Below are 22,501 nucleotides of genomic sequence, written 5' to 3'. Positions count from 1 at the left end.
TTGGCATTTTAATTATAATGTGTCTTGGTGTGGGCCTATTTGGGTTCATCTGTTTGGGACTCTCTGCACTTCCTGGACTTGTATATCTATTTCCTTCACCAGGTTAGGGAAGTTTTCAATCAATTATTTCTTAAAATTGGCTTTCAATTCCTTGCTCTCTCTCTTCTCCTTCTGATACCCTTATTTGATCCTCTGTTGATTCCCTCTAATGCATTCTTCATTTCAGTTATTGTATTCTTTATTTCTGACTGTTTTTTTTTATGTTTTCTATCCGTTTTTATGTTTCCTATCTCCATGTTGAAGTTCTCATTGAGATCACTGAGCATCCTTATAACCAGTGTTGTGAACTCTGCATCTGGTAGATTGCTGGTCTCCATTTTGTTTAGTTCTTTTCTTGGAGCTTTGTTCTGTTCTGTCATTTGGAACATGTTTCTTTGTCTCCTCATTTGGCTGCCTCATTGTGTTTGTTTCTATATATTAGGTAGACCTCTACATCTCCCAGTCTTGATGGAGTAGCCTTATGTAGCAGGTGTTCTGTGGGGGCCAGTAGCACAGTCTCACTGGTAACCTGAGCCGGGTGCTCCAGGTGTGTCCCTTGTGTAGGTTGTGTGTGTCCTCCTGTTGTAGTTGATCCTTGGTTGCATCAATGAGAGGGACTGACTCACAGGCTGACTGATTGTGTGGACTGGCCGTGACTACAGTGGAGGAGCTGTTGTACAGGGGCTGACTCCACGGAGCAGAACTTACTTTAACAGGGCTCTGTTGCCTACCAAGTCTTCCCTTCAGATGTGTCATATATAGAGGTGGTTGGGTGGTGCTGTGGTGTGTTCTAAAGCTGGCCACTGGGTGTGTTGGTTTGGGGGCCTCTTGGTGGGGCTGTGGTGTGGGCCAAGATTAGCCACTGCCTGCCCTGCCTGAGGCCACTTGGTATGAGCTGCAAAGTGATCGGCACATGGTTGCCGTTTGTGCTCGAGTTGGAAGTGCCTGGGAATGACTAAGCTGCCACTAGTGCTGGCCTTAGGACTGCTTAGCAAGAGGTACAGGAGACACTGAGTCCAGATGCTGCTTGTTAGGGGTTTGTAAAACTTTGAGAGATTTTAGGAAAGTCCTTAGCGTAAGCCAAGACCAGATGTTTGTATGGAAAAGCTGCTGGAAGTGGCTTGGGTGTGTCTGCAAATTGGGTGGAGTGGGATCTCAGGGAATCACCAGGGTGGAGGGAATTATGTTAGCTAGTTTGATGGAGACTCAGAATTGGCACCGCCTGAGTATGCAGGCACTGTCGGAGGTGGGCTCAACAAAGAATAGTGGCTACTGCTGGCACTTCTGTCTGGGAGAAAGCTGTCCCTCCAGCCCTCATTCTGAAGCCAGACAATTCAGTTCCTCCCTGTTTATCCCTGGTGCCTTTTGGGCTGTTGCCCCAGTGGTGAAGCTCAGAGCAAATGAGTCTGTCAGTGAGTAAATCCCTGCACAAGCCCTTTAACAGGAATTTCTGGGACTCCAGCCAACCTCTGTCTCACTCAGCCAGAATTTCCACTGGTTTTCACAGCCAGAGGTTGTGAGGACTTCACTTCCTGGCACTGGAATCCTGCACTGGGTAGCCTGGTGTGGAGCTGGGACCCCTTGCTCCTCAGGGAGTACCTCTACAGCTGAAATATTCATCCCAATTTTTAACTGCCACATGTGGGTGTGGGGCCGTCCTGTTTCACATCTCTGCCCCTCCTACCAGTCTTGAGGTGGTTTCTTCTGTATATCCTTGGTTATAGGACTTCTGTTCAGCTAGATTTCAAGCAATTCTCAATGATGGTTTTTCTGTTCTTTAGTTGTAATGTTAAGGTGGTCATGAGAGGAGGCGACCTACTCCACCATCTTGACCAGAATCTAATCACTCCAATTTAAATAGAAATTTCTGGGCTGAAATTTTATAGATGTTAAAGTAAATAGACAATGTTACCTGGGAACGGTACCTATTGAACTGCAGATGTCCTTAGAGTACACTATATATCCAGACCACAGTTAATATTAAATTTCGAGACCAAAATATGGGTTCTATTTTAAGCTGTTAAAGTTCAACATGAAAACGCCCTTTATTCAGAATAAATATGGCATTCATGAAAGATGAAATACACAAGGTGCCAAAGGATTGTGAATCCCTCCCAGTATGAGGCAGATTGGTCAATGTTTGATTTTCACTACCTCTTCCCTCCTTCCAGCAAACAGAATTCTACCTCAACTCTGACTTTAGTTTCCCACCCTTTCCTGTAATAATATTGTACAGTCTACCGTTTGTGCTTTATGAGGTACCAGAATTTTAAAATAACCATTTATTTTAAAGAGTGATTTTCAGATATTCCATTACAAGTTCTCTGAAACCTAATCATTGCTTTCCTTGTATTCCAGTTGGAATTACTGGCTTTGGTACAGGGGTGGGAAAATAAAGGAAAATGTGTTACATTTATTTGTGAAACCATATCCCTCCATGATTTGATAATTTTTTTTTTTTACAATTAAAGTCTGAATAGTTTAATTATTATTCTCCTAAGTTTTAAATTTGAGTCCCCAAAGTCTGTATGCTTTCACAATGTTATTGAAATACATAAATGCTAGGAACTGTGCTAGAGCTGACTTATATGATCAAATTGGGTTGATGCAGAAATCTTAAGGACTATTCTGTGCTAAAAGTCAGTTCAGTGTAAATATTTAATTGATTTTAAACAAATGCCAAAATTCAAGTAGGTGATTTCTCTTTTCCTATCTGACAAAAATCAAGCTAGTTTTGTAATTTAAGCATATCTTAAATTTGTAATGTAAATATTTAAGAACCTCAGTATTTGGAGCTAGCATACAGGTAACACTGCCTGCATTAATATCTTTCAAGATTAAATCCAATCATTTAAATCCATTCCAGCCCTTTGACTTAACTTTTTTACTCTCTTTCTTCACCTTTTAAATTTTTTCTCATTGGTTTGATTTAAATATTGGTTTAATAAACAGAACTGCTTCATACATCTAAGTGATTCTTTTATTTCAAAGATAATATCAAGTTTGAACTTTATTGTTCCAAACTTTCATACATGTATGTGTATGTGTGTTTTCTCCAAGCTGCGAGCTGGTCCATTTGATGAGTTCCAGATTGCTACCATGCTAAAAGAAATTTTGAAAGGTCTGGACTATCTGCATTCAGAAAAGAAAATTCACCGAGACATAAAAGGTATACAAAAGTCTAATATGGGGCTGAGAAAAATAGATGCATTCTGAGGAAACGGAGGTTCTTTTCACTTTTTGTTTTTGTTTGTTTGTTTGTTTGTTTTTCCCTCCGTAGCTGCCAATGTCTTGCTGTCAGAACAAGGAGATGTTAAACTTGCTGACTTTGGAGTTGCTGGCCAGCTGACAGATACACAAATTAAAAGAAATACCTTTGTGGGAACACCATTTTGGATGGCTCCTGAAGTTATTCAACAGTCGGCTTATGACTCAAAAGTAAAGCCTTACCTGCATTAACTGTTTCTTTGTTTGTTTGTTTTGAAAAAAACTTTTGTTTTTAATAAGTTTTCTGTAACATACTATCCCATTCTGCCTTAATTTTCCTTCCTTTTAAATTATTTCTAAAGCTAGAGTTATGTCAAATGTTGCTGCTAAATTATTAAGTTCCCTTGATGCTGGTAATATTCAGACCCTATTCCCTTCAATTTCCTTCCATCCGACTTGGAATAATATCCAAAGTCCTTACTATCACATATCTGGCTCACTAGGAATTGTCCCATTTGCCTTGGCAGCTTTATCTCCTATCACTCTCCTCTACATTTTATCTGCTTCAGTCAAAGTGGCCTTATTGCAGTTCCACAGACATAGCAAGTACACTGTGGCCTCAAGACCTTTGCACTTGTCCTTCCCTCTATCTGGAATAACCTTCCTCCCAATCAGGTCTCTGCTTTAAACATTACCTACTCAGAGTAGTCTTCCCTAGCCATCTTGTATAAATTTGCAACCCCTGACCCCATCATTTATTATTTCCTTATCTTGAGTTATTTTCTTCACAGAACTTAACAACGTCAGACATCATATTATTTATTTATCTTTCTCTTCTACTAGAACACAAACCCCTGGTGAGCAGGGATTTTTGTGTGGTTTATTCACCACCTGAATCCTTAGTGCCTAGAATGTAGTACTTGGCACAAAGTAGGGAATTTGATAATTTTTTAATTAAATGAATTTTATTAATAAAAAAATTATTAACTTCACGTTTCTTGAGATACTTTAATATTGTATGACCATTAGATTCCACAGGCTATTTTGTGGCAGTATGTTGGAATGGAATTTCAAAGTAATTTTTTTTTTCTTTTACTTTAGGCCGATATTTGGTCATTGGGAATTACTGCTATTGAACTAGCCAAGGGAGAGCCACCTAACTCCGATATGCATCCAATGAGAGTTCTGTTTCTTATTCCAAAAAACAATCCTCCAACTCTTGTTGGAGACTTTACTAAGTCCTTCAAGGAGTTTATTGATGCTTGCCTGAACAAAGATCCATCATTTGTGAGTATATATTCCTATTACTACTGTTATTTATTGTTACATCTACATAGAACAAATGTTGGAGTTTTTTTTCCTACAGTGAATACAATGCATGTGAAAATTGTCTAAGATCCATCCAGGAACCTTGTTCTTCCCTCTATATTGCTAATTTTGTTCAGTTCTTAACAAGATCCTTAGTTCTTTTTCTCCTTCCCCTCTGCCTTTTTCTGTTTTTCATGGCCCCTAGCTTCTTCCTTATTCTATTGATCATTTCCTATTTCAGGGGGAAGAAATTTGAGAAATAAAATTCATTTAACAGGATATCATCATTAAAGTATATGTGTAACTAACTATTCACAGTGATTTTTACTCAACTGTGTTTTTACTTTTCATGAAAAGTTATGTTTGCATTTCACTATTTTTAAATTGATGTTTAGAAATTCCAACATGAAGTTGTATACATTTCCTGAAGTACAGTGAGCTCCACTCATTTGCCTGGCAAATTTGATTCCAATTGTTTTACTGCTTTTAAAATAAAGCTGCCTGACTTTTGGTGAGATTGTAAATTGGTTCAGCTACTATGGAAAACAGAATGGAACTTCTTCAAAAGATTAAAAATAGAACTACTTTAGGACTGAACAGTTCCACTTCTCAGTATTCATCTGAAGAAATCTAAAACACTAATTCAAAAAGATATATACACCCCCATGTTCATCATAGCATTATTTACAATAGCCAAGATATGGAAGCAACCTAAATACCTATCAATAGAGTATTTGATAAAGAACATGTAGTACATATATACAACACGATATTATTAGGACCTAAAAGAAAATGAAATCATAACCATTAGTAACAACGTGGGTGGACATAGCGGGTATTATGCTAAGTGAAATAAGTCAGACAGAGCAAGACAGATACAATGTGATTTCACTTATATGTAGAATCTAAAGAATGAAATAAAAGAATAAACAAAACAGAAACAGGCTCAGAGACAGAGAACAAATTGACGGTTGCTCAATGAAAGGGAACTTGGGAAGCTGGGTGACAAAGATGAAGGGGGATTAAGAAGTACAGATTAGAGAGACTTCATCAAAATGGTGGTGTGAGGTGAGCCTTTGTGAATCTCCTCTGGAATTTACAACTAATTGGACAACAATAACTCCACAAAGGACTCCTTGCATAGCAGACAGGCAGGACGAAGAGGTCCACTACTGAATTCACCTAAATGTGGGCAAGCTGGGAGCAAGGGAGACGAAAGGGAAAAGTTCGGACATGGAGCCACATGGGCACAAGACACAGACCTACCTCAGTGCTCCGAGCTTGCTGCATCCCGTAACTACCGCAGCTGTGGGAGAGGCAAGAACTCGGACTACTAGGGCTCCGCTTATGGCCCACAGGGCTGAGGGGACAACATATAACACAGTTGAACCCAAGGCTCACGGCAGAGACCTTGGAGAAAAGACTGAGGGAAGAAGGCTGAAAATGGTGGTTTAAGCCCTCACTGCCGCAGAGAATGGAAGCCTTAGGCACTGAGACTAGCCGCCCCCTACCTACCCTCCCAGAGCTCACCCTGCCCCCACCAGCCCGGTGCTAGAAGCAGAACAGTAGCAGGGTCATATCAAAAGAACAGAATATTTACTATTCTGAGAACTGTGAAACGCAGACACAGATTCGCAGCCCAACTAGTTCCGGCAAAGGGGAGGGAGCTGTGTAAGCAGGACCTGCTGTGGTGGTGGTCGTGGCAATGGCTCTGGGCCACCTCTCACAACTCAACCCACCCCTAGCCCCACTTAACTGGGCGATCCCTGCAGGAATAAACAGAACTGCTGAACCATATGGGCTCCGAATCTGGAGAAGGAAGAGCTTTGAAACTCCAAAAGCTCTCTGCATACCCACAAGGACACTGCACCATGCGACCCAGGCAAACTATTAACAGACGAGAACCCCATCTCCCAGGGAATCCCCCCATTATGTGAGAAGCTGAAATAGTGCAGAGAAAACATAGCACTACTGTGTGAGAGAAAAAAAAAGGCAGCAGTCGGAGAGAAAATAAAACATTCTACCAACAAGTATTGGAAAACAAAAGAAAGACCTGTTCCTATCAACCTGTTGCAGAAGCCACTCCTGTAGATCTCTAGGAAGAGAAATAATAAATCAGTAATTACCATGAATAACCAAGGCAACAAGACAGCTCAGAAAGAAAGTGCAAAGTCTCCAGAAAAGGAACTTAAGATATGGAAATATGTGACTTAAATGACAGAGAATTCAAGATTGCAGTTCTGAAAAAATTCAATGAGATGCAAAAAAACACAGAAAGGCAGTTTAATGAACTCAGAAACACAATCAAAGTACAACATGAGCATTTTACAAAGGAGATTGAAATTTTACAAAAGAACCAAATGGAATTTTTGGAGATTAAGAACTCAATAGAAGAAATAAAGAAATAGCCAGCGTATGTAGTAGAGTTGACCAGATGGAGGAAAGGATCATGGACATCGAAGATAGAAACCTAGAAATGACACTGTGGAAGAAGAAAGAGACTTAAGACTTAAACGAAATGAAAGAACTCTACAAGAACTTTCTGACTCCATCACAAAGAGCAATATAAGAATAATGGGCATACGAGAAGGAGAAGAAAGAGAGAAGGGAACAGAAAACATACTCAAACAAATTGACGATGAGTACATTCCAAACTTGTGGACAGAACTGGATCCTCGAATACAAGAAGCAAATAGAACACCTAATTACCTCAATCCCAACAGGCTTTCTGCAAGGCACATTGTATTGAAGCTGTCTAAAATTAACCACAAATTAAAAATCCTCAAGGCAGCAAGGGAAAAGACGGTAACCTACAAAGTAAAGCCCATTAGATTATCATCCGATTTTACAGCAGAAACTGTACAAGCCAGGAGGGAGTGGAACCAAATATTCAAACTATTCAAAGACAGAAATTGTGATAATTTCTAAAAGCAAAGATATCTTTTAGATATGAAGGAGGAATTAAGACCTTTCAAGACATACAGAAACTGAGGGAATTTTCTAATACATGACCTGCACTACAAGAAATACTAAAGGAGGCTATTCGACCACCATCAACAGGGACAATTTGTGGCAACCAAAACATAAAAAGGGAGAGAGTAGAGGCCTGAACCAGAATGTGGGAATGGAGAAACTAAGCGTACTGAAGAAAATGGACTACTCTAAATATCAAACTTTCTTTTACATAAACTTAAGGGTAAACACTCAAAAAAAAATCCAGAACTGAAATATATATCGTAATAAAAGAAGAAACAGAGGGAAACATCATAGAATACTACCACACAGAAATAATAGACAACAAAAAGGCAAAGAAACAATGGAGACACGGCCTTACCAGAAAACTAAAGATAGAATAACAGGAAATCTTCACATATCAATAATCACCCTAAATGTAAATGGACTGAACTCACCAATAAAAAGGCACAGAGTAGCAGATTGGATCAAAAAACTAAACCCAACCATATGCTGTCTTCAAGAGACATATCTCAGGTACAAGGACAAGAATGGACTCAAAGTGAAAGGGTGGAAATTGACACTCCAAAATGGTATCAAGAGAATATTAGGTGTAGGCATACTGATATCGGATGAAAAAGACTTCAGGGTAAAAAAGGTAACAAGAGACAAAGATGGACATTTCATAATGGTAAAAGGGACTCTACACCAAGAAGACATAACAGTCATCAATATTTATGCCCTCAATCAGGGAACACCGAAATATACCAAGCAACTACTAACACAACTAAAGGGAGAAATTGACCAAAACACAGTTATACTAGGCGACTTAAATACATCATTGACAGCTATGGATAGATCATCCAAACAAAATAAATAACGAAACAGCAGCCATTAATGACACATTAGATGACATGGACATAACGGACACTTCGTCCTGAAAAATCACACTATGCGATCTTTTCTAGTGTACATGGAACATTCTCAAGGATAGACCATGTATTGGGACACAAAATCAGTCTCAGAAAATTTAAGAAGATTAAAATCATACCAAGTACATTGTCTGATCACATAGCTTTCAAATTGGATATCAACTCCAAAGAGAAAGCAGGAAAAAACACAAATACATGGAGATTAAGCAACATACTTTTGAAGAACGACCCAGTCAAACAAGAAACTAGAGGATACATTAAAAGATACATAGAAATAAATGACAATGAAAATACATCCTACCAAAATTTTTGGGCTGCAGCGAAAGCAGTTTTAAGAGGGAAGTTTATATCATTACAGACCTGTCTCAAGAAATAAGAAACACCACAAATAAATAACCTCATGATAAACCTCAAAGAACTAGAAAAAGAACAAATGAAACCCAAGGTCAGCAGAAGAAAGGAAATAACAAAAATCAGAGAAGAACTAAATGAAATAGAGTACAAAAAGACAATAGAAAAAATTAATGTGAGAAAGAGCTCGTTCTTTGAAACGATTAACAAAATTGACAAACCCTTGGCTAGATTAACTAAGATAAAAAGAGAGAAGACACTAATTAACGACATAAGAAATGAAAAAGGGGAAGTTGTCACGGATACCACAGAAATACAAAGCATCATCCAAGAATACTATGAAAGACTATATGCCTACCAAATTCAATAACCTAGAAGAAATGGACAAGTTCTTGGAAACACATATTTTTCCTAGGCTGAACCATGAAGAACTGGAAAATCTAAACAGACCGATCACCAGTAACGAAATTGAATCAGTCATCCAAAACCTTCCCGAAAGCAAAATTCCAGGACTGGATGGCTTCACTAGTGAATTCTACCAATCCTTCACAGAGGATCTAATACCAATCCTGCTCAAACTCTTCCAAAAAACTGAAGAAGAGACTGTACTACCTAACTCATTTTATTAGGCCAACATTACCCTCAAACCAAACCCTGGTAAGGACAACACAAAAAAAGAAAACTACAGACCAATATCTCTGATGAATACTGATGCAAAAATCCTAAACAAAATTTTAGCAAATCGAATACAACAATGCATTACAAACATTATTCATCACGACTAAGTGGGGTTCATCCCCGAGGCACAAGGATGGTTCAACATCTGCAAATGCATCAATGTGATACATCACATAAAATAAAGGACAAAAATCATATGATTATATCAATTGATGCAGAAAAAGCATTTGACAAGATACAACATCCATTTATGATTAAAACACTTAATAAAATAGGTATAGAAGGAAAATACCTTAACATAATAAAGGCCTTATATGAGAAACCCTTAGCTAATTTCACAATTAATGGTGAAAAACTGAAGCCCTTTGTTCTACATTCAGGAACACGATAGGTCTGTTCCCTATCACCTCTGCTTTTCAACATAGTTTTGGAAGTCCTTGGCAGAGCAGTCAGGCAAGAGAAAGAAATAAAAGGAGTCCGAATTGGGAATGAAAAGTTTAAATTGTCACTCTCTGCAGAAGACATGATGCTATATATAGAAAACCTTAAAGACTCCACCAAAAGCTGTTAGAAACAATCAATGAATACAAAATCAACGTACAAAAGTCCATTGCATTCCTATATACTAACAATGAAATCTCAGAAAAAGAAATACAAAAAGCAATTCCTTTTCCAATTGCAGCAAAAAGAATGAAATACCTAGGAATAAACTTAACCAAGGATGTGAAATACATATGTTGAAAATGTAAGACATTTTTGAAAGACATTGAAGAAGACACAAAGTAATGGAAAGACATTCCATGCTCATGGATTGGAAGAATCAACATAGTTAAAATGGCCATATTACCCAAAGCAATGTACAGATTTAATGCAATCCCCATCAAAATCCCAATGGCATTTTTTAAAGAAATAGAACAAAAAGTCATCAGATTTGTTTGGAACCACAAAAGACCCCAAATAGCCAAAGCAATCTTAAGAAAAAGGAACAATACTGGAGGTGTCTCGTTTCCTGACTTTAGCTTGTACTACAGGACTACAATAATCAAAACAGCATGGTACTGGCAGACAAACAGACACATAGACCAATGGAATAGAATTGAGAACCCAGAAATAAAACCACATACATATGGACAGATAATTTTTGGCAAAGAAGCTAAAAACATACAATGGAGAAAGACAGCCTCTTCAATAAATGGTGCTGGGTGAATTGGATAGCCACATTTAAAAGAATGAAACTGGACTGCTATCTGTCACCATGTACTAAAATTAATTCAAAATGGATCAAAGACCTAAGCATAAGACCTGACACAATAAAGTACATAGAAGAAAACATAGGTACTAAACTTATGGACCTTGGGTTCAAAGAGCATTTTATGAATTTTACTCCAAAAGCAAGGGAAGTAAAAGTAAAACAAATGGGACTATATGAAACTTAAAAGCTTCTGCACAGCAAAAGAAACCATCGGCAAAATAAAGAGGCAACCAACTAAATGGGAGATTTTTGCAAACATTGCCTCCGATAAGGGGCTAATATCCAAAATATACAAGGAACTCATGAAACTCAACAACTAAAAAAACAAATAACCCAATTGAAAAATGGGCAGAGGACCTGAAGAGACATTTCTCCAAAGAGGACTTACATATGGCAAATAGACATATGAAAAAATGCTCAACATCACTAATAGTGAGAGAAATGCAAATAAAAACCACAATGAGATATAACCTCACCCCAGTCAGAATGGCTATCATCAACAAGACAAATAATAACATGTGTTGGAAAGGCTGTGGAGAAAAAGGAACTCTCGTACACTGTTGATAGGAATGCAGACTGGTGCAGCCATTATTGAAGGCAGTGTGGAGGTTCCTCAAAAAATTAAGAATAGAATTACCATATGACCCAGCAATCCCACTCCTGGGTATCTACCCAAAAAATTTGAAATCATTTGTACATAAAGAGATGTATGCTCCAGTGTTCATTGCAGCTTTGTTTACAGTGGCCAAGTCATGGAATCATCAAAATGTCCTTCGATAGATGAATGGTTAAAGAAGTTGTGGTATATATACACAATTGAATACTTTTTGGCGGTAAGAAAAGATGATATAGGAACATTTGTGACAACATGGATGGATCTTGAGAATATAATGCTAAGTGAAATAAGTCAGAAAAATAAAGCACAGAACCATATGATATCACTGATATGTGGTATATAAACCAAAAACAACAAAAGAAGAAGACAAACAAATGAGAAACAAAAACTCATAGACACAGACAATAGTTTAGTGGTTACTGGAGGGTAAGCGGGGTGGGAGGTGGGAGATGATGGTAAGGGGGATCAAATATATGGTGATGGAAGGAGAACTGAGTCTGGGTGGAGAACACACAATGGAATTTATAGATGATGTAATACAGAGTTGTATACCTGAAATCGATGTAATTTTACTAACAATTGTCACCCCAATAAATTAAAAATAGAAGTACACATTGGAAGTTACAGAATAGTCATGGTGATATAATGTACAACATAGGGAATATATTCAATAATATAGTAATAACTCTGTATAGTGCCAAGTGGATACTGGTGTATAGTGCCAAGTGGATACTGGATTTATCAGGGGATCACCTCTTAAATTATATAAATTTCTAACGAATATGCTGTACACCTGAAACTAATATAAAATAATGCTAAATATCAACTGTTATTGAAACATAAAATAAAGCTGCCTGATGACTTCTAGAAACTAGAAATATACAAGAATTGTCTAAGTTTGATGTTGCTATTTTTAAATTAATAATGAATATTCTGATATTAATAAAATAATAGGAGGGAAATATCCCCTACAGCACCTGGTATTTGTAGTTTGATGCAGTATGAATTAATCGTGGGATCATACAATGTGTTCAGCTAATAACAAAATTACAGCCTTACTAGTTTTCACCATTTTTTCAATTTACAATAAATATAATAAAAGTATTTTAAAGCACTATTTTGAAATGTTTTTCAATGTTTACTTTATTTTCAAAATCCTCCCTTGTGTTTCTCTGCTTTTGAGAAGGCCAGTTTGCTGGTAGGTTGACCACCTTTTGCCTATCGGGCTTTAACAAACTGGTACCAAAGCAGTGAAATTAATTTGATTGCCTTGAGTCACTTAAAAATAGAATTAGCTATTTTCCTATAGCATTTTAGTTGTCCTCATGTCTACAGACATGCTTTTATACTTTTCAATTTAAAAACTGAAATAATTTCTTACCACCAGTTGCACTCATAGTCTAGAAACATTCATGCATACTTCATTTTTTCCTTAGCGTCCTACAGCTAAAGAACTTCTGAAACACAAATTCATTGTAAAAAATTCAAAGAAGACTTCTTATCTGACTGAACTGATAGATCGATTTAAGAGATGGAAGGCAGAAGGACACAGTGATGATGAATCTGATTCTGAGGGCTCTGATTCGTATGTAGAAATTGTTTAATTTTTATTTAGATAGCCCATTGTAATATTGTATATCCTTAAACTATGATTCAGCATGCTTTCTTTAGCATAAAATATAATCTATATTCTAAAGTTTCACTTTAGAAACTATGAAGATCTTTTAAAATCACAGTCTGTGGAGTACAATGAATTTGAAAACATGTTTTTCTTAGAAGTGAGTTGCTGTAGTTTTAAATGGTCTCAGTCTATCCCCTAGTGGATACATGAGTATATTACAAAATTTTAGAACAAGATTTGATTAAAGGTGTTCTATTAGTTTGCTCAAAATGATAAGGGGCTATATTTTCTCATACTTTGTTGGCAACCTGCAAAATCCCTCTGGAGAACTGAACGGCAGGCTTTTCCTACCTCTTGGCCATGGACCAAACCATGATCAGACTGGTACATTTAAATACAGTAAGTCTTCACTTAATGTTGTCAATAGGTTTTTGGAAACTGTAATGTTAAGGAAAATGTCTTATAACAAAACCAATTTTACCATATGTTAATCAATGGAAACAAGAGTTAAGTTCCTAAGACATATTTCTGGTCACAAAAACATCACTAAACTTCTAAATAAAGCATTGAAATAAATGTGAGCTGTACATACATTTAAAAAAGATGAATACAAACAAATCAGGTAATGATTTTCCAATCGGATTACTCCAGTTCAGGGTCTGGGGTGACCAGAGCTCTTCCCAGCAGCACAGGGTACAAGGCAGGATCCTCCCTGGAAAGGACGCCCTTCCATTGCAGGGAACATCACACACACCCACACTCACTCAGACTGGCACAATTCAGACACTCCAAGTCAGCTCACACGCACATCTTTGGGATGTGGGAGGACACTAGAGAACCCAGGGAAAACCCACACAGACATGCAGAGAACGTGCAAGTTACACACAGATAGTTGCCCTAGCCAAGAATTGATTTTCGTTTTCCTCATCAACATTATAATGAAATGACATTGTTTTTGAGGACCTGCTGTGTTTATTTAGATATGATTTGTACCCCCTAAAAAGTTGCACTGCTTTTTAACTTCAGCATTTGCATTAACATTTTAGCTTCTATGTCCATCACTTCATTTATACCGTTTCCCCGAAAATAAGACCTACCCAGACAATCAGCTCTAATGCGTCTTTTGGAGCAAAATATAATATAAGACCCTGTCTTATATAAGACCCCATCTTATAGTAAAATAAGACTAGGTCTTATTTTCGGGGAAATGTACTAGAAAAGTCTGTAGGCTATACCAGAATTTACTTCTCCACTGGTTGAAATACTCTCAGAGTCATGCATCTATGAGAAATTGCCCAATTTTTCAATGGCATAAAAAATACCAGGATAGTTTTTGTACCCTGTTCTAATGGTTGTTGGCCTTAGCTGCCCATGAGAGTTGCCCATGAAACCTTAAAAGAAAAACATCACAGCCCCCACTATAGGTGATCCTGATCCAGTCAGTGGGGGAGGGTTAAGTACAGGGTTTCATATATGGTAAGAGGTCTCCACATGTGATCGTGATGCATACTTAAGAGTTTAGAACCACTGCTACTCTTCAGTAAAATGTAGTATCTACCTGAAACTGAGATCAAATACTTTTTTATACTCATTTTTTTTGTGTGTGCATTGGGACAGCTTTCTCTTCAGGGTTTGAAGCATTGATTTGGTATTCTCACCAAGATTAATAATTTAGGAACTTACAGAAATATCTTTGGCAATCTTTTTAGGGAATCCACTAGCAGGGAAAATAATACTCATCCTGAATGGAGCTTTACCACCGTGCGAAAGAAGCCTGATCCAAAGAAACTGCAAAATGGGGCTGTATGTACATAAAGATGATCACTTCCTCTTGACAGATTTCTTCAAACTTAGTGAGATTTTGATGGGCAAAATTGTTGGAATGTAATAACCCTAAATTCCTGTCTACCTCACTGTGTCTATAGTATGCTTCATTTGCCATTAGTTTTGAGCTAATTAAGAAAAGGGTCACAGAAGTCATTTGTGTGGCCATTGGTATTATTTTTAAATGCATTTTTACCTAGAGATACATAAATCTAGTGGAATCATGGATATTTATTGTAATCCTGAAGTTAGAAACCTTCTGGATGTTGGATAGAAATTACTGATGAGAACAAAGCATTATATTGGTTATATTGGACCTTTTATATATATTGCTTATATTGGACCTTTTTGGGGGAGGATTCAAATTAATGCACATTTACTATAGAATAAGTAAGAAAAATATGAATGATTATTTTAATTTCATGTATATAATCTATATAATTTGTTCAAAGGAGCAAGACCTTGTGCAAACCCTGAGCTGTTTGTCTATGATAATCACACCTGCATTTGCTGAAGTAAGTACAGATTCAACAACACTGGACATGTATTTTAAGAAGTATAGTAATTTTAAATGTTATAGCTATTGATCTTTCTCAGCTTAAACAGCAGGATGAGAATAATGCTAGCAGGAATCAGGCAATTGAAGAACTTGAGAAAAGTATTGCTGTGGCTGAAGCCGCCTGTCCTGGCATCACAGATAAAATGGTGAAGAAATTAATTGAAAAATTTCAAAAGTAAGCTTTAAATGTCATTTTTTAAAAATTATTTTGAGGGGGGTGGCCTGTTAGCTCAGTTGGTTAGAGCATAGTGCTAATAACACCAAGGTTGCTGGTTCGATCCCCACATGGGCCACTGTGAGCTGCGCCCTCCTGAAGAAAAAAATTATTTTGACATTTTCTGTTGGATATTAATTTATGACCCAATATAATTACTTTGATTCAGTCATTTCAGTTATTCTTAACAAAGTCATTTCTCAGTAGTTGTGTGCTTGAAAACTGTTTTGTCAGTTGCCCATAGTAAACATCATTAACTTTTGGAATTATTATATTCAGGCATTACAAAGTAATTTTCCACTGAATGAAATGGCCTGCTACTTTTTTTCTTTACCCTGCTAGAAGTATAGACAAAAGGTCATGGAGCATATTGTTATTTGGGCCCTTGTAAACACCGTTTAGGAATGCTTTCATTTTTGCTACTACTCTCATCACACCACTATTTACATAGTTTCCAGTGCTAAAGTTCATAAGTTTAACCCCCATAAAAACAAATTTAAAGATAGGGTGTTATGTAGAGGATCTCAGTTAAGACTATAAAAGGTCCTTATGTTTTAGTTTCCATAGTCTCTTTAATTGTTGGTTTAATTTTGTTCACATTCAATAAAATTCTTACATTTAATTTTTAAAATATCTTTTTTAAACAAGACTTTGTTATGCTTACACAAACATACATAAAATTCCTTAACTCAAGCAAGTTATAAAGCAATACTAATTTAGCCTTAATCCCATTACTCACATATTGCTTCTTGGTGCATCCGTACATTTCTTTGTATTTGTGATGCCACTGGCATCAAGTGGAAACAAACTATATAGCCTGTGAAACCACACAACTCTCATAGATCTTTCTATCTGATAAAGCCTACTTGTACTAATAAAGTAAAGCCCCTCTTAAAATCCCTTAGATTTTAATGGAAAACTCCCCTCTCTTCCAATTTGCAAACAAATCAATTGGAAAGAGATTTTTAAACCTCTTTGTATGTTTACTGTCTGCATGATTCGATTCAATAGAAAGGATTTAGTTTGCTGAATCAGTTCCTTCATTGCAGAGTTCATACAGTTGAGAAATATAAACATGCATACTTGTATATCAATTAAAGTTTTTCTTAATTTTATAGGTGTTCAGCAGATGAATCCCCCTAAGAAACTTCTTATTGGCTTCTATTTCATATGAACCCAGAGAAACCCACCAAAGTTACTTCAAGCTTAACAATGCTTAACTCATGAGCTCCATGTGCCTTTTGGATCTTTGCAACATTGAAGATTTGGAAGAAGCTATTCAACTATTTTGTGATGGTGTTTATCATTTTATATTTTAAAGAGATTATTTTGTAAGGGATAACTTTTAATACTATAGTTTCATCTGTATTCTAGTAAAGGTTAAGATACAGTTTTGCTTTTAGGTATCATTATTACTTAAGTTACTAGGATGAATACTTTCCATGTTTTGATCTTTAGTTAACTGTACACTGATGAAACATACAGGTCTTTCAAAGTCATCCTAAATATTCAACTTTTATAAATCATCAAGCCTCATAAAACATTTTTTTAACAAAAGTATATTCTAAAAATGACTATTGGTGGAGAGGTGGAAACAAGTCATGCTTTCTTAAAACAGAAGTTTTTAATAAGCTCTTGGAAATGAAACCTGGAAAAGTATTGATCCTTCCACCAACTTGGTATGATATTCCAGGCAGCTCGATGATGACCACATTTGAGAGCCCTGTGTTTGACGTATTTATAGGCAGTATGCAGCAATAGAGGTACCTCTTGGTGTACAGTATTTACTTTCTCTTTTAGAAGAGGCAATTAACCCTTATTTAATATTGTTGAGAATTTAAAACAATACCAATTAGCCAAGGATTCTTTTCTTTTTTTTTTTGGTAATACTGTAGGAATTAGACAGGCTTCATTTTTAAAATCTTCAACTCAAATAGCATATGACATGCTTGGATTTGGGGAGGTTAAAGAAAGCTAATCGTCATGTGATTAAATACCTGATCAATGGGTATGAATATAACTTACACCAGGATATTTTTGTCATGGTAGTAAAATGTCCTATAAACTATTTATACATTTTTGTTCTTCATAATTATCCGATACATAAGCATCAGTTTTTCATTTTTGAAAGGGTATTTAAATAAGTATTTTCTAGTTCAAATGAAAATAACCATAGTACAGGATGATTTCTGTCCATACAAAGGTAAGTTAGACTGTACTGTTAATTTTCAGTTATATTTATGGTACTGTTATGTGGGTAATACCTTTTTCTTTTAAGCCCAGTAGAATTATTGATATTAGTTTTGCTAGTCAGCGCTTTATTGTTTGGAACTGCACAATTTGGTTTTTGCACAAAAGTCATATTTTAAAAATCTGAATAATTGCCAAATATTAGAAGGAAGATAGTCTTCAAGTATAGAATGCAATTTTTAGCCAAAGTGGCCATTACCTCCTCTTTGTTTGTAATAATATAGACAATTGAATAAGTTGTTGTCCTGTCATATGCCAAGAAAATTCTTTTCATTGGTGCCTATACTGTAACAATTACTTTTAACACATTGTATTTTGAAGTAATGGTTCAGTTAAAAATTTCACCTGCTATGTAACTGAAACTAATTACAGTTTATAATCTGTAGAGGTCAGGAAATAATTTTGCAACTCATATTATGAATTAAATGAATATTTTTTAAAAGCAACACATTTATAAATTGATTATTTGAAACTTTACAACACAAGTGCATCATACATAGAAATTGTAGTGCTTATTCATTATAGTTAATTAGTCCTGTAAATTGTTCCTAGGTGAAGCATACACCAGTGTTTGGGGGGTACAAAAGGTTAAAAATAAATATTTAAATTCTATGGTCCTCAATGTTTGTTTTCTTGAGGCACGTATGGTGTGGTATTTTAATTGTTTCAAATGATTTCTCCTTTGCCCTTTAATTTATTGTTGGAATTTTAACACCAATGCTTCCTTTGGAAACTAAAAGATATTCTTCATATTTTATTAAGCATAGATTATAGCTACAGTAAACATGTGTCCTGATTTCTGCCTCCTGTCCTGACAAAATTATTGAGTCTTCGTTCACTCAAAAATGTCCTAGATTTGACAATAAATTATATATCCCCCCTTATTATAGTTTTATTAGGAAATCTTATAAAGATTTGAATCCTGTAGTTCTCTGGGGAAAACAGATTTTACAAAGATTTCGAGAAATTGAGATGAGAAACAGCATATAAGCCTAAATGAATTTGAGTTTTTCCTAGAAAAAAAGGTCAAAGATGAACTTAATATAGCTTTGAGGATCTATAGGATTAATATATAGATGATAGGGCTTCAATATATTCTTATTATTAAATAACTATTCTAGACTTGTGAGTTACTGGATATGATTCCAGGAGCAGGAAAGGAAGTGCTAGAATGTGGGAAAAGGACAGAGGGAGGTATATTAAAAGGGATTTTTCCAATGTAAAGACTAGGAGAGTAAAGAAATTATTCCATCCATCTTTTCTCCATTAAGTCATACACACACACGCGTGCGCGTATATATATATATATATATATATATATATATATATATATATACACACACATATATACGTATGTGGCTTGCTTATACATTGTGCCATTTCTTTGAAGTTAGTACCTAACTTTATCTTGTAAATATGTTATACTTAACGTTAAAATCAATAAAAAGACATTGTTAAATAGAATGCTATACCTTCCAGGGAAATAATAGAGAAATTCTGAATGGATCAAGAATAGAATTTGGTTCATTAACTCATTCTGGTTTTAGTACTATCTTTTTCTTTTCAGCTACCCCAATTCTACCACTTCTCCCCTGCCTCCCTCCTTTTCTTTGTTCTCTAACTGTCCCTTCCCTTAGTAACAGGCTAGAACCAATTATTTCTGAAACTGATTAAAACAAAAGGAAGATCATACTTACAACTTATTTTTTAAATAAACGGATTTCCATCACCCTTTATTAAAATACTATTCATCTCGTTTCCTTGCCTACATGCATGCAAGATATAGCAACAACAAAAAATACTTGCAGGTTAGATAAACAAACCAACATGTTAGCTTTTGTCTTTCACTACATATAGTAGATAGTTGAGAATAGAGAAGAACTCTGACATTATAGTATCCTCAGCAGGGATATATCTGACTTTAGAAATTGATTAATTAATGAATTTCTGTGGTTTAGAATTCTGCCAAATCCTAGATAAATTATAAATTTGTGTTCTGTTGAGAGAATTATGCCACTATCTTGTTTCTGACTTTTAAGAGGGCTGTGCTCCCCCCAACATATGTTATAAAAATTGAAGTCCTTAACATATAATAGGACTGTGTTTACTGGGCTCCCCACAGATAATGAGGACTGAAACCTTTAGTCATAGTATTGTTTAAGAACAAAATGACCAACACTGTCACGATCTACTAAATTACTAAATGACATCAGAAGCCAATTCTATATGCCAACCCATACTGTCACCAATCTTCAGTGTTAAGGAACCCAACCTTCATTTATATCATCTCTACGGGGAAATGTATAATCAAGATGAGAAATACCCACCTCACCCTGCCACAGTGCTGGTGAGGAGAAGGCATGTTCCAGAGTCCCTTCAGAGGGAATAGAGGAGCGGAGCTTGAGGAACAAGGCAACAGTTGGATCTTTAATAAGCTAGGTGATTCAACTTTGAAGATTCCCTTAACCAATGAATCAGAACTAAGAAAATGGTTTATGCAGAAGGTTCCTTCTTCTTACCTAGGTTGGTAGCAGAACTGGCCCAGAAATGTTCACTCTTAAGCTAAAAAGTAATTACATGGTTTTAGCAAAGTCCTGTCTTCAGCAGTTGGTATATTGAAAGAAACATTTTCATCTTGTTCATCTAGCTGTAGACTACCAGAAGACAAGCGGATTCTGGCCATGGGTGATCTCATTTCTTTGCCATACAAAGAGTAATAGTTTGGTTTAAGAATCTCTGATTCAGAATTGCTGGATTCACTAGCTACATGCTTTTCTGCTGCTCCCTGATCCATTAGAACTGCTGGAATCTCCTGCTCTGCAAACATATATGTAAATAGGTCAGCTTTACGACTCAGAGCAGGACAAGGCCCTAAAGGTCTAAATTCTGACCCGAAAGGAAAACGGATAGTTTTCATGTCTGATTGGCTCTGGGACCGTTTAGGGGTTTGTTCTTGAATGTTATGTGCAAATGCATCTCCTAAATTAGGGTCTTCTTCTAGATCTTCATTGATGTTGCTCCTATCACTAGTCCTGGCCATAGCTTGTTGGAGTTCTTGAAAGTCTTGCTGAAAGCTCTTCATTCTGATATTCCTAGGGCTTCTTTTGGCTGGCTTCATGGCAGTGGGCTCTAGAGAGTTGTCTGGCCTTTCCCTTTCCTCTGCCATGATTGAAGATGGTCTGGGCACCTGGGGTGGTCTGTCCACATAAAAAAAGACTTGGGGAGGCATAATATCAACCTGCTGACCAGTACAGGGAATATAGGGCACATCTGTGTATGCCAACCGCCTTACTTTTCTTGTAAGGCCAGAAGATGTGCTCATGTGATTGTCAGCAAACTTACAGCTTGTCTGGAAGGAGCTTAGAGGACTCCTTGCCTCAATGTAGTCTCTGGGATCAGTGTCAAGATCAGGGTCAGTGTTAAAGACAAGGTCAGTGTAAATAAAAGGGAAGGAGGAACTGCTTTGGGACTGATGTAGAGATGTGGGATCTGCCTCTGGTTTGGAATGCTCCAGCTCAGCTGCAAACATCATCTCCACTGCCGAGTTTCTCCTGCTACTGTCTAGCACAGGTTCAGATGTGTGCACTCCATTCACATTTCGGTAGTACCCAGTGCCGTATGCTAGTCTCAATTCTTCCACCTTGAGAAAAAGGACATGTTGGTGAAAGAAGGAAAAAAGCCATTTGGTTGAGGTGGGGTCAGGGATCTAAATTAGTCTTGAGTTTTGCGAAGGTGGTTTTTTACAAAGTTATTTCAATCCATGTTCTATTCTATGCTTAATAAATATATACAGAAAGGGTAATAACTTGCGCCATATCCCAATTGATGTCCAAAAAATACACATGACACTATCCTTTCTCAATACCATCTCACTCCCAGCCTCTGAGTTCTCTATACTTCAGCCAGCAATGTACTTCAAGCAGTATGGTTTACTAGTTATATCAGTAAGCCAGGAGTTCTGACTTCTGGTCCTGGCTCTGCCTTTGACTTGCTGTATGACCTAAGACAAGTCTCCTAATTTCCCCGCTCCAGCCTCTTCCCTATTTTCTGTGAAATGGTAGGGAGGAGGCTATAAATGGCATGAGAGGAACATATATTAGATGGTACTTTGCATCATTATACTTCTGTGATGTCTTTCAGAAAAAAACTGCCTGTGACTTGAATGAATACACTAGTTTATGAACCCTATAATTTTTTTTGGTGAGAGCAAAAAATAACTAACATGGTTCATACTATAAAACTCAAATGAAGCCATCATTTTACAAATCCAGGAGACTAGCACTTTGTTATTAAATTAAGTTACAAAATTATACAGCAAAAGTACTTTAAAACCTTAACCCAACATCTTATAACTTCTGAACCATAAGATTTTTATAGGTAAAAAAAAAGATTTTTATAGGTAAAAAAAAATTTTTAGAAATACAAAGCCATAGAAATTCATTTGGCTATGCGTTTTGCAAGATGTTACCATTACAGGTTGCAATTTAAAGATGTCCCAGATCCTTCCAGTACCAGTGGTAGTCTACTAAATGGTCTTCTATTGGCTGGAAAGATTGAGCTGATAGACTTCCCCGGGAAGCTAACCTACTTGAACCTGGTAACCTTTTCACACACTGGGTGATTCTGGTAGAATCAATTCTTGTAAGCATTTGAAATGACACATTACTCTTATCTAAAGAAAAAGGCATTTTCAGAAAC

The 22,501-nt window shown here is 36.5% G+C and overlaps 2 protein-coding genes across 3 annotated transcripts in view; one reads left to right on the top strand and one right to left on the bottom strand.

Moving 5' to 3' along the window:
* STK26 (serine/threonine kinase 26) overlaps positions 1–18,423 on the top strand; it is a 63,607-nt gene extending 45,184 nt beyond the window's left edge. Inside the window, exons 5-12 of the mRNA XM_081042869.1 lie at positions 3,100–3,208; positions 3,320–3,477; positions 4,348–4,533; positions 12,772–12,920; positions 14,666–14,759; positions 15,233–15,295; positions 15,378–15,514; positions 16,672–18,423. Coding sequence (XP_080898995.1) covers positions 3,100–3,208; positions 3,320–3,477; positions 4,348–4,533; positions 12,772–12,920; positions 14,666–14,759; positions 15,233–15,295; positions 15,378–15,514; positions 16,672–16,696 — 921 coding nt within the window. The 3' untranslated portion in view covers positions 16,697–18,423. The remainder of the gene's footprint in view (positions 1–3,099; positions 3,209–3,319; positions 3,478–4,347; positions 4,534–12,771; positions 12,921–14,665; positions 14,760–15,232; positions 15,296–15,377; positions 15,515–16,671) is intronic.
* A 1,937-nt stretch (positions 18,424–20,360) lies between these two features.
* Positions 20,361–22,501, bottom strand: part of FRMD7 (FERM domain containing 7) — a gene marked incomplete at both ends in the record, with an annotated part of 61,848 nt that continues 59,707 nt past the window's right edge. For both annotated transcript variants that reach the window (XM_081042229.1, XM_081042228.1), the window contains one exon: positions 20,361–21,443. In XM_081042229.1, the coding sequence (XP_080898355.1) occupies positions 20,361–21,443 (1,083 nt within the window). The remainder of the gene's footprint in view (positions 21,444–22,501) is intronic.

This window comes from Rhinolophus hipposideros (assembly GCF_964194185.1).
Source record: "Rhinolophus hipposideros genome assembly, chromosome: X".
NCBI lineage: Eukaryota > Metazoa > Chordata > Mammalia > Chiroptera > Rhinolophidae > Rhinolophus > Rhinolophus hipposideros.
The sequence above is the reverse complement of the archived record's forward strand: the minus strand, read 5'-3'. Positions and strand labels throughout refer to the sequence as shown.